Source organism: Cyprinus carpio, chromosome A4 (genome assembly GCF_018340385.1).
Source record: "Cyprinus carpio isolate SPL01 chromosome A4, ASM1834038v1, whole genome shotgun sequence".
Lineage (NCBI taxonomy): Eukaryota > Metazoa > Chordata > Actinopteri > Cypriniformes > Cyprinidae > Cyprinus > Cyprinus carpio.
Genome location: NC_056575.1, coordinates 1,909,985 through 1,922,940, shown reverse-complemented (window position 1 = coordinate 1,922,940; position 12,956 = coordinate 1,909,985). Strand labels below are relative to the sequence as shown.

General features: G+C 34.0%; 1 protein-coding gene across 1 annotated transcript in view; it reads left to right on the top strand.

The window, feature by feature from the left end:
- LOC109053055 (fatty acyl-CoA reductase 1-like) overlaps positions 1-12,390 on the top strand; it is a 32,709-nt gene extending 20,319 nt beyond the window's left edge. Inside the window, exons 3-12 of the mRNA XM_042737888.1 lie at positions 2,172-2,347; positions 4,132-4,311; positions 5,189-5,366; positions 6,412-6,456; positions 7,403-7,521; positions 7,661-7,728; positions 9,012-9,183; positions 10,327-10,456; positions 10,587-10,714; positions 11,455-12,390. Coding sequence (XP_042593822.1) covers positions 2,172-2,347; positions 4,132-4,311; positions 5,189-5,366; positions 6,412-6,456; positions 7,403-7,521; positions 7,661-7,728; positions 9,012-9,183; positions 10,327-10,456; positions 10,587-10,714; positions 11,455-11,617 — 1,359 coding nt within the window. The 3' untranslated portion in view covers positions 11,618-12,390. The remainder of the gene's footprint in view (positions 1-2,171; positions 2,348-4,131; positions 4,312-5,188; positions 5,367-6,411; positions 6,457-7,402; positions 7,522-7,660; positions 7,729-9,011; positions 9,184-10,326; positions 10,457-10,586; positions 10,715-11,454) is intronic.
- Positions 12,391-12,956: the final 566 nt, after the last annotated feature.

The following is a 12,956-nucleotide window of genomic DNA, read 5'->3' as shown; positions in this document are numbered from 1 at the left end:
TAAAACACTAATAATAAAAAGAATAGACAATAAATGAAATATATAATATGGTAATAAAATACAGAGAAAAAAGAATATATCAATCGACAGAATTGTGAATGTGTTATTTACAGATGTAGAGACCTGAGATGTGTTATGTGGTGTTCAGGTGGGATATGGCCTTGGGGAAAAAGCTGTTCTTCTCTCTGGCAGTTTTGGTGTTCAGTGCTTTGTAGCGTCGACCAGAGGGCAACAGTTCAAAGAGGGAGTGTGCTGGATGTGAGGGGTCCAGAGTGATTTTACCAGCCCTTCTCCTCACTCTGGAGGTGTGAAGATCATTGAGGTTAGGCAGGGGGAACCAATAATCCTCAGCAGTCCTGACTGTCCGCTGTAGTCTCTCAATGTCTGATTGTGTAGCTGAACCCAACCAGACAGTTACAGAGGGACACAAGACAGACTCAATGACGGCTGAGTAGAACTGTTTCAGCAGCTCCTGTGGCAGGTTGAACTTTCTCAGCTGGCGAAGGAAGTACAACCTCTGCTAGGTTTTTTTTAGCATTGGAGTCTATATGAACGTCTCACTTCAGGTCCTGAGAGATGGTTGTTTCCAGGAATCTGAATGACTCCACTGCAGTCATAGTGCTGTCTATGATGGTGAGTCGGGGGAGCGCAGGGGGTTTTCTCCTGAAGTCCACGATCATCTCCATTGTTTTGAGCATGTTAAGCTCGTATTTGTTAAGACACCAGAAAGCCAGCTTCTCAACCTCGCTTCTATAAGCAAACTTGTCACCGTCCTTGATGAGGCCGATGACTGTAGTGTCGTCCGCAAACTTCAGGAGCTTGACAGAGGGCTCTCTAAAGGTGCTGTCATTTGAGTAGAGGGAGAAGAGCAGTGGGGAGAGAACACATCCTTGGGGGGCACCAGTATTGATCGTAAGGGACCTGGATGTGAGTTTACCTGTCTGTCAGGAAGCTGGTGGTCCACTGACAGATGGAGGTGGGCTCGGAGAGCTGGGTCAGTTTGTCTGAGAGAAGATCAGGCACGATGGTATTGAAGGCCGAAACTGAACTCCACAAATAGGATCCTTGCATAAGTCCCAGGTCTGTCGAGGTGTTGCAGGATGTTGACTGCATCATCCACAGACCTGTTTGCTTTGTAGGCAAACTGAAGAGGATCCAAAGAGGTCCGTTGATGTTATACAGGTAGGCCAGTCCAGTGATTTTTTTATTTTGTATTTTTTTTTTGTGGGAATGGGATGATAGTGGAGCGTTTGAAGCATGGGGAACTTCACACAGCTCCAGGGATCTGATGGGATCCAGTTGCTCAGTACAGACTTGTAGACAGGCAGGTGAAACACCATCTGGGCGTGAAGCTTTTTTAGTCTTCTGGTTCCTGAAGCCCCGGTTCACATCCTCTACACAGACCTTAAGCGCAGGTTGAATGCTGAGAGAGGGATGGGGGTTGCAGCAGGGGTAGGTGGATGTGTGAAGTGCAGATCAGAGCTGGTGTGGGGTGTGAGTCTGGGTTTTTCAAACCGGCAGTAAAACACATTCAGATCGTCAGCCAGTTGTTAATTCTCCACAGACTGCAGTGGGGTGGTGTCTTGAACTTGGTGATGCTCCTTAAACCTGTCCATACTGTCGCTATTTTTCCAGCTTTTCAGAGTAGCTTTTTTTTATCCACTCTGATCTCCTTTGTTGGTCTGTTCCTGGCCTGGTTATACAAGATTTTATCCCCACTTCTGTATTGACTGATTGATTGATTTTTGTTTGTTTTTATTGTAGTTATTTCCAGTTGTGATTTTCATTAGATTTAATGCACCATTGTTTTATTAGCTTAGTTGCATTTACTACTTTACTAAAATTACCATTTTTGGAATGTTTATTTGTTTTGTTTATTTGTTTGTTATTTTCATTGGTGATTTTCATTAGATTTAATGCACTTTTCTATTTAAATTAGCTTTATTTATATATTACCCAAATTCTGTTTTTGCAATGTTTTTTTGTTTGTTTATTTATTCTCATTAGGTTTCTGAATAACACAGTGTTTATTTCATTTAAATTAGTGTAACAGTAACATACTGCCTTCATTTATGAATACTTTAGAAAACATGAAGAATGATAATTGTCAAGTTTTGTGTAGATGTAGTTATTCTGCATCAGTGACGTGTGTGTCTGTGTGTGTTTTGCAGCTGTTCGACCGTGTGCGTGAGGATAATCCTGACTTTCATCAGAAGATCATCCCCATCAGCAGCGAGCTCACGCAGCCCGGCCTGGCCATCAGTGCAGAGGACGTGCAAACGCTCACTTCCTGTATAAACATCGTCTTCCACTGCGCCGCCACCATCCGCTTCGACGAGCCCCTGAAGTGAGTCACACTCAACATACAACGACGTTTGCAAAACAAATAATCAGAAATGTTTCTTAAGAAGCAAATCAGCATATCAGAATGATTTCTGAAGAATCGTGTGACACTGAAGACTGGAGTAATGATGCTGAAAATTCAGCTTTGATCACAGGAATAAATTACAATTTACAAAATATTTAAATAAAAAACAGCTGTTTTAAGTTATAATAATATTTCACAATTTTTATTGTATTTTTGGTCAAATAAACACAACCTTAGTGAGCAGAAGAGACTTCAAATACAATAATAAATCTTACCAAACCCAAGTTTTTGAACATAAGTGTATGATGGAACTTGAAAACCATAGCTACACTTGTAAAAGAAGGGAGGAACTGTTAGAATAACAAGAATAAGAGAGAGAAAGCACACACACAACACACACACACACACACACACACACACACACAGTATTTCTGCTGTGATGAGTCTCCGGCTGAGGAGCAGATGTTCACACTGCTGGAGGAACGAGGGATTCATTAGTGAACTGCTGATTTCAGAGCAGGATCGAGTAAGGGAAAGCTTTCCTCTCCTCCACACACACATCTGTTGACAGGGACCTTTTGCTTCATTTTCCTAAGGAAGATAATAAGAGCATTAGAATGCAGTCGTTTGAACCAGTCCTCTCACTCCAGCAGCATCACGGATATGTTTCATTAATATACTATTATAGTTGTTATAAATATTTTGTAAATACAAATAGTTTTTTAATTAATATATGTTTTTAATAATTTAAAGTTAAAGTAGTTTTGTGTTTTTGTCATTTTTTTTAAATGTCTGTAAAGTTGAATTTTTATTTTAGTTTTGCTTTTAGTTGTTTCAGTATTTTAAAATGAACTAAACAAAAATGAGAAATATTATATTTTATTTCATTTAACATTTATTTTACATAACACTTTTTTTGTTGTTGTTTTAGTTAATTTTAATAACCCTGTGATAGACTGTGTATTACATTGTTATAGCTTTTTTCCTGCTCACCATAATACTGTACTAGTAGGTGTATTATTTATGTATTTTTATAATGTTTTTTAGTTCTCTATTTTAATCAAATGTTTATTTATTTTTAAATGCAATTTATATATTTTGGTTCTATGCCAAATTTCTATAACATTATCTTGCATACTTTAACAGTACTGTACTGTTAAATGTAGAATGTACTTTTAATCTTTTTAAATCATTTTTTCATTAATTTCTTTATTTTAATCACATTTTTATTTCATATTATTATTTATATATTTTGGGTCTACACCAAATTATTATAATAAATCATTTGTTTCTATTACGTTACCTTATTACTTTTTTCTACTCACTATAGCACTCTATTAGACCTGTATGAGATCTATTATTAATGTATTTTTTTTATCTTTTTTTTATTAAATTATTTTAATATATTTTTTTTTATTTAAATCAATTTTATATATTAATAAATTTATTTCATTTTATTTACTTATTTCAGTTATTTATTTATTTTATTGTTTGTTTGTTTATTTGCATTTTTTTATTTTGGTTTTTTGGTTTTCTGACGAGCCATATTGCATCAGTGCGCTGATGTTTTGTCTGACACGCTGTCCTGACCCTGAAGCAGAGCAGTGATTTATCTCTCTGTTTTTGACTTTTATTTGATTTCAAGTCACATAAATGTTTTTATTTATGGTTTTAGTTTCTGTCACAGGCGGTATGTTGCCGATTATGATGTGAAGTGTGCTGTGTGATGTGAGTATCCTGAAGTGTTTCATGTGTCTGCGCAGGCATGCGCTGCAGCTGAACGTCATCGCCACGCAGCAGCTCCTCTCTCTGGCGCAGCAGATGCAGCACCTGCAGGCCTTCATCCACATCTCCACCGCCTACGCCAACTGCAACCGCAGACACATCGACGAGGTCATCTACCCTCCTCCGGTCGAGCCCAAGAAACTCATCGACTCTCTGGAGTGAGTGCAATATATCATCATCATCTCAAACTCACTTACAGAATCTAGCCGGCAGCCACAGCTATGAGCTTATGTTACCTTATGGAGTTGAAACAATCCAGAGCTGTAAGGGAAGAGTGTGTTCAATATCAGACGTAAGGTCATGTCTTTCAACAGAATTATGGTATGCTGAAAAACATCAAACAAAAATAAAACAAGTAGAGAATTGGAAAAAATAAATAAATATGTAAACACCAGTGTTATTTTAGTGTCACTCTGATACTTAAGATATTTTCGGTTAATATTTTGAATTAGTTTATATTTATATATTTTTTATTATATGTCTATGTAATTCTTAGTTATTTTAGTATATCAAGTTAAATAAAAAAAAGAAATATGTTAGAAATATTAAAAAGAAAAAAGAAATATGTTCTTAGCAACTAGCTGAAATTAAAATGTATGTGTGTGTGTGTGTGTGTGTATATATATATTTTTATTTATTTTTTTATTTATTTATATATTTATAAAATATTAATTCATAAAATATATAGGCAGGTTTATATTTTCATGTATAAAGACCAAACACTTAATTTATTTACATTTTCTAGTACTATACTTTTAGATGTATTAATTAGAATATCTGTTATTATATATTCATTTGTTAATTTTAATTACATTTTTATTTATTTATTTATTTTAATTTACGTTTTTTTTCTTTAACCTTTCCCATGAACCCCAGTTTATGAACACTTGATTTATGCCACTGGTCATTGCATGTCTGATTTCCCACATTATTTGACTCTGTCAAGCCAGACAGCATCAGGATGTTTTGTCTGACACACTGTGCTGACCCTGAAGCAGAGCTGGGATTTATCTCTGTGTGTGTGTGTGTGTGTAGGTGGATGGATGACAGTATCGTCTGTGACATCACACCCCGTCTGATCGGTGACCGGCCGAACACTTACACCTACACCAAAGCGCTGGCCGAGTGTGTGGTGCAGCAGGAGAGCGGCAAACTCAACATCGCCATCATACGGCCGTCCATCGTGGGAGCCAGCTGGCAGGAGCCCTTCCCCGTGAGTGACGCATGCGCTCCAACAGTCCTCGCTTTTACAGCTGTGATAGCTGAATGATGCAGCTTAATGGTTACAGATCTGGGCTGGTAACCCAGAGGATTTAGGTTCAAACCTGGACTTGCAGAAACTTAGACATTTCTACATTGCAGAATATCATAGAGTCGTTTGGTGTTGTTTATTATCATTAACTAAAACCATTAAAAAAAATCTTTACTTGAAATAAACAATAACTGAAATAATATATAGATATTTATGTATATATAAACTTTATTTCAGCTAGCTGCCACGGTAACATTTCTCATTTTTATTTTGAATAACTAAAACTGTAAAACTAAATAAAAACTATATAGACATGTATTTAAAAGAAATTAAATAAATTTAGGTTAACTCAGTGTACTAAAAATTTAAACTGAAATAAAAGAATAAAAACTAGACAATATTTAAAAAATCATTTTCTTAATTTGAAATAAACTAAATTGGAGTAAAATAAAAAATTACAAAACCAAATCTTATTTTCTTTCAGCTTTCTTTTCTATATTTTCATTTAGTTTAATTTGAAATACTAAAATAACTAAAACTACATAAAATAAAATGGAAAAACCAAATAATTATAAAAAACTATAATACAAATATTTGGGTTACAAAAACTGAAATAAAATAATTATTAACTGAAATAAAAATGTACAAAAAAAATGACAAACAATAAAAAAACTTAAACTTGTTTTATTTGAGCTAGATGCCAAAGCAACATTTCTCATTTTTGTGTAGTTCAATTTGAAGTACTAAAATAACTAATACTAAATGAAAATTATATAGACATATATATAAAAAAAAACAATTACAAAAAAATTACAATTATAATAAAAACAGAAAATATAAAAATTGTATTTAATTCAAATTATTAACAAAAACTATAATAGAATATCATTGATACTAAAATAACACTGGCTTGGTTTTGACTCTTGACTTGCGAGCAACCACCTAGCAACCACTCAGAGCACCCTAGCAACCGCATAGCAATTGAGTCTTTTTCTGTGTTTTACAGGGTTGGATAGACAACTTCAATGGACCAAGTGGTATTTTCATTGCTGTAAGTATTGCTTCATGATGTTCTACAGCGGAGCGATCTAAACCTGTAAAACTGACTTGAAGTAACTTTCTAAGGCCTCTAAATGATCAAAACTCTGCTGTTAAACCTGTCGCACACTATCTACTCCATGCATTCTGTCCTCTGATTGATAGTTTAGTGTTTTTATTAGGTAAAAAGGTCTTTTAGTATAATTGTGTATGACTGATATTTTAATATCATTTTATGTAATTATCTGCTACACTTTTATAAAGATCAATTTACAAGAATCAGAATTTCATCATATGAATATCAACATCAGCATGTTATTGCTCAGTTTGACTCTGAATAAATCTGAGCTATTTTTCCTTCCATATCCTCGCTATATCAGACTATATATGAGCCATAAAAGCCTGATGGATGAATTGATACTTAAAAAAATATATATTTTCTTTTATATTTTCTCTCTTTTTTTATTCTTTTGAATTTGATATTATTTTATTTTAAGATTTTCTTTTATATTTGCCCTTTTATATTTTTATATTAAGGTTTCAGTAAATTGTTCCGCTAAAAAAAAAGTTTTTTTCTGACCGTTATTTTGTATGTCAGGCTAAATTATGATGGACGAACTAAACCGACCTAAACATTAAAATAGCATTTTTAATGTGAAACTGAAATCAGAATCATAATGGCTTTTAAGTTGCACTGAAATTAATATACAACAAGGTGTTTTAACATCCCAAAAAAATGATTTTTCACCTCCTCGCATCACTCGCTGACCTGGCAAGATTCAAAGCGATGAAAACAGTCTGCCCCCGTTTTTAATTAGTCTGTATTTCCTGAAGTCATTAAGCCGTTTCAGCCTCCTAAACGCCTCCATGAAGCTCACAGCCAAACAGAGGCATATGTTGCGTTCGGCTCTGCTGACGTCCTCTCTGAAGAAGCGTGTGTTCTGTGTGTCCCGATGCAGGCTGGGAAGGGCATCCTGCGCACCATGAGAGCCAGTAATGACGCGGTGGCCGATCTGATTCCTGTAGATGTGGTTATAAACCTGACGCTGGCCGCCGGCTGGTACACCGCGGTGCACAGGTGAGCTTCACCTGTCTGATTTGCTTATGTTAGACCCGCGGGAGATTAAACGGAGAATATTAGCATGAAAAATCCCTCTGTTGATGTATTTGCATAAGGGGGAAATGTGCAGCTGTTCACATGTGCATTTTTATTTCAGACCGAAAACTGCGCTCGTGTACAACTGCACAACCGGAGGCATTAACCCTTTCCACTGGGGCGAGATCGGTGCGTAACATGCTTCTCTAATCTGTGTGAGCGAGTATATGGCTGCTGTATACTATATACTGTATACTACACTGAAAAAAATGGGTTCAAGGTTCTTTGTTGCATACATATTACATACATGTGATGTAATGTAGTGAAATGTTTTTCCTTAGTTCCTCATCTCACAGTGCAACAACACACATAAACAACAAGTTTAGGACATGCATGTGCATAATAAAAATTGAATACAGATAGAATAGAATAATTGGAAGACAGAATATAGTAGAGAGAGAGAATAAATACAGGAAAATACATAAATAAATACAGAAGCTGACATTTTAAAAGTAGAAAGACTGAAATGGTATTGTCTGGTAAAACGTACACTAATATTTTACAGTATTTTCTTTGTTTTTTTTTTTACAGTGTTCATACTATTTATTTGTATTTATTTTTTAAAGCATTTGAAATAGTGTGCAGTATGCGTGTTGGAAAAAATTGCTAGTAAATTTCACAACTAATTTCAAAGAAACGGCAAGTTACACATTGAATTAAACATGAAATTTTGAAGTAGAAAAACTAAATGAATTCCAGTAATTTTTATTTATTTACAACTTGTACAATCCAATTAAAAAAGCATATAAAATAGTATACAATAAATGTTTGATACAGTATTATTGTCGCTGTTGCATGTTTGATTCCAGGTGTCAAGACTCCTCTCAAAATTAATAATAAATCATGATTGCATAACTTCAGGTTCATTGAAAATACCTAAATTAAAAAAAAAAAGTACGTAATATTTTTTTAATTGAAAAAGCAAATGAAATAATATGCAGTATGGTATGCAATGCTAAATGTTTGAGTAAGAGTATTATTGTTACTACTGTATGTTGTATGGTTAATATTATATATTACGATTAATTCAGGTTTCCAGACTGATCCCAAAAATAAATTATAATTGCATAACTTATTCGTCACACTGGACACAATGCAGTGCACAGAGTTTGGGTTGCAGTATTCCTCACAGTGCATGCACTGGTTTGCATACTGCACATTTTAGCAGATGCGTACCGCTTTGTTTCAAAAATAGCTCACAGTACATCACTGGGATCATACTGTACTGTATGTGTGCGGTGTGTGTCCGAGGGCAGACCACTGGTCAGAGCAGCATTACCATGCCAACGGCCAGAAGCAGATCTTCCTCTTCCTGTTAGCGTTTCCCAGCCGTGTAGTGTTACGTTCAGATTCATGCTTCAGTAAATAGTGGTTTAGTTGTCATATTATATACAATATCGTTTGCTTTTCAGAGCATCACGTGATGTCCACCTTCAAGAGGAATCCTCTGGAACAGGCTTTCCGTCGGCCAAACGCCAACATCACCTCCAATTACCTGATCAACCAGTACTGGATCCTCGTCAGCCACAAGTTCCCCGCGCTCATCTACGACCTGTTCCTCCGACTGTCCGGACAGAAACCACAGTGAGAGCAAAACAACCACTAAAGAGTGACATTATACTCTGTGCTGATAAAATAGCACGGATCTGTAATATAATATAATGTAATCACTCAAATGTTTGGGGGTTGTAAGATTTATCAGTGTTTTTCAAAGAAGTCTCTTCTGCTCACCAAGGCTGCATTATAAAATAGCTGTTGTTTTATTAGAATATATTGTAAAATGACATTTATTTCTGTGATGCGCAGCTGTATTTTCAGCATCATTACTCCAGTCTTCAGTGTCACATGATCTTCAGAAATCATTCTAATATGCTGATTTGCTGCTCAAGAAACATTTCTGATTATCATCAATGTTGAAAACAATTGTGCTGCATAATATTTTTGTGGAAACCGTGATGCATTTGATTTTGTTCAGGATGCTTTGATAAATAGACAGCAGGGAAAAAACAGCATTTATTTGAAATAGAATTGGAAAACTTTTATTATGAATGCCTTTACTGTCACTTTTGATAATGCATCCTTGCAGAATAAAAGTGTTAGTAAATTTAATATCTTACTGACCCCAAACTTTTGAATTATAACATATTTTGTATTATTGAAGTAAAAATAAAATATCTATAGAAAACAAATCATTAGAAAAATAGCATGCTTTGGTACATTTTAATATTATATTATATTATATTATATTATATAAATAAGAGAAATATCTATAGAAATTGGGAAAAAATGTATTGTTAATATATAAATAGAATTATTAGTATTTATTAAATTATTAATTTATATATACTTTCATGTTATATTATTAATATTGATAATTATTAACATATTATAGAAATCAAATATCTGTGGAAATTAGAAAAAAAATATTGTTAATATATAAATATATATACACTTATACATTTATGATTATTAAAATTAGTATTTATGTTGTTGAATACATTATATTTGTTGTTATATTGTAGAATTAAAATATCTATAGAAATTAGGAAAAAAGCATGTATAGAAATAGAAATATCAGTAATTTTATTATTAATGAATAATTCATATAATTTAATCATAATACACATAAATATAATTTATTATGTATTATATAACTGAAATGAAATCTATAAAAACAAATATCTATGATAGTGTAATTGTCACTGAGTGTGATCTGTGTTCATTCAGAATGATGCGTATTTTCAACCGTCTGCACAAAGCCATCGGTCTGCTGGCATACTTCAGCAGTCAGGACTGGGAGTGGAACTCAGACAACATGAACATGCTGATGAATCAGCTGAGCGCCGACGACAGGAGGGTGCGGACACACACACACACACACACACACACACACACACACACACACACACACACACACACACACACACACACACACACACACACTGTGTGGATGAAACTCAGCTGAACTCTTCCTTCTGATCTTTCAGACCTTCAACTTCGACGTTCGCCAGCTGAACTGGCCCGAGTACATCGAGAACTACTGTATCGGCACCAAGAAGTACGTTCTGAACGAGGACATGTCCGACATTCCCGCCGCCAGACAGCACTTGAGGAAGTACGTCCACCTGATGACACTCTGTAGAGCTGCTTTACAGCTGAAGTTTAACTTAAATGTATTCATTCTTCACCCCAAACTTTTGAAGGGTAGTGTATATTATATCAAAATGAAATATCTATCGAAATAAATGGAAATTAGAAAAAAACATTTTTTTTTAATTATTATTCATTATAATACACTATATAAGTATATTATTAAAAACATTTTTTTAAAATATTTAATACATCTTTGCGGATTAAAATCATTCTTACTGTCATATATTATATAATAGAAAAATAGAATATGAGAATGCATGTTTTGGAAATGCAGAAATACATTTTATTTTAAGGTGTCCTTGTTATACTTGTTACATGTACTTACTATTATAATAACAATTAATTATGCATAATTACATGCAAGTAACCCTTAGCCACCTAACCCTAATCATATAGTAAGTGCATGTGGTTAATTAATATTACTCAGTACTTAAATGTATAATTACACTGTAACAAGGACACCTTAAAATAAAGTGTAACCGAAAATCAGTATTAATTATAATGTTATAATAATATAATATAATATAATATAAATGTATTATGACTGTAGTTACTGTCAATTTTAAAAAGATGAAATGCATTCTTGCTGATTAAAACTATTTTTATAGTTACTGTTATATATTATATTAAATAAAATATAAACACTGCAGCCGTGTTTGGTGTTTGACTGAATTATTGATCCTCTCTTCCTCCTGTTCACAGGCTGAGAAACATCCGATACACGTTCAACACGGTGCTGCTGGTCTTCATCTGGCGCGTCTTCATCGCTCGCTCTCAGATGGCCAGGAACATCTGGTACTTCGTCGTGAGTTTGTGCTTCAAGTTCCTGTCCTACTTCAGGGCTTCCAGCACTCTGACCCAATGACCGGAGCAACAGGAAGAGTGTGTCCTCATCCTCCAAGCACTTCCTCTTCCAGAGGTGTCTTCAGCCATTCTCACACACACACACACACACACAGGTGTTTCTTCAGCTTTCCTCACCGGCCGCTCATCCCACTCCATTCCTCGATATCATGTTATTAAAGGTGTCCACTTTTATAACAACTGTCATTAATACCGATTATATATGCAATGCATTTTACAATGTTTCTCTTTTACATTCTCGTCGCCATCCAAAATCCAGAGACGCTGCCTTTGTGTCTTCTGAGGATTTTAGCCTTCTCGACTTCAGACTCAAAGCTTTGCTGTTGCTCAGCTATTTCTCTCTATTTATGAGTGTGTGTTTGTCTTTTAATGGTCCGTTTGTGTCCTGTCTGTTCTAATACCATGTAATCAAGCCGGAAAACTCTTTCGGTTGGTGTTTTGTGTTTTTTTTTAATCTTGTTTAGTTTGCGGCATTCGGAGGGAAAGGCCTGTGAACGGCAACAGATCTGATGCTTTTATAACATCACACACAATTTTTTGCCAAGTCGTCGCTTGCTCAACTGTATATCCACCAGTTTAATCATAAATCATAAATAAGTCTATTCATGAAGAAAATGCAGCCTATTTTTAAGGAACTAAAATAGTTCCTAAAAGTGTTTACTGTAACATTTTCGTGACAATTAAGCACTTTAACCACCAAATTTAATCCATTTTTAATGCATCTAGAATTATTCTAAATGTCAATTCTCATTACTGTAATACAGTGCTTTACAGTATAACTGTAAAAATAAATACTGTTATATTATTACAGTTTAAATATTAAATAATTTTTATTTAAAAATTAATATTAAATATTATTATATATAATTATTGTAATTTATTTTAAATAAATGATATATATATATATATATATATATATATATATATATATATATATATATATATATATATAAAAATAATACATATAACTTTTTTTTATTGAATTTATATTATTGATTAATAATTCAATTTAGAAAATATTAAAATATAAAATGACATTTTTTTTTCCACATTTCTTTGAAATATGACATGCGTGTCACCCATTTATGTTTGTTAATTTTTCTGTTTGTACAGCAGAGACACATTCTAGCATCAAGACTCTTTCTGCGAGTGTTAGATGAGGATATTACTGTCTGTAGACAGGCGTAAGATAGTTTCATCAGTCTGTAAATATTCTGGATATTTAAATATATTCCTTTTCAGAAGATATACATACCAAAAATGTACAAATGTATATTTGCGAGGGTGAATCGAAAGGCTGGTTAAGAACATCTATTACCGGAAATGACTGAGGGCTTCCC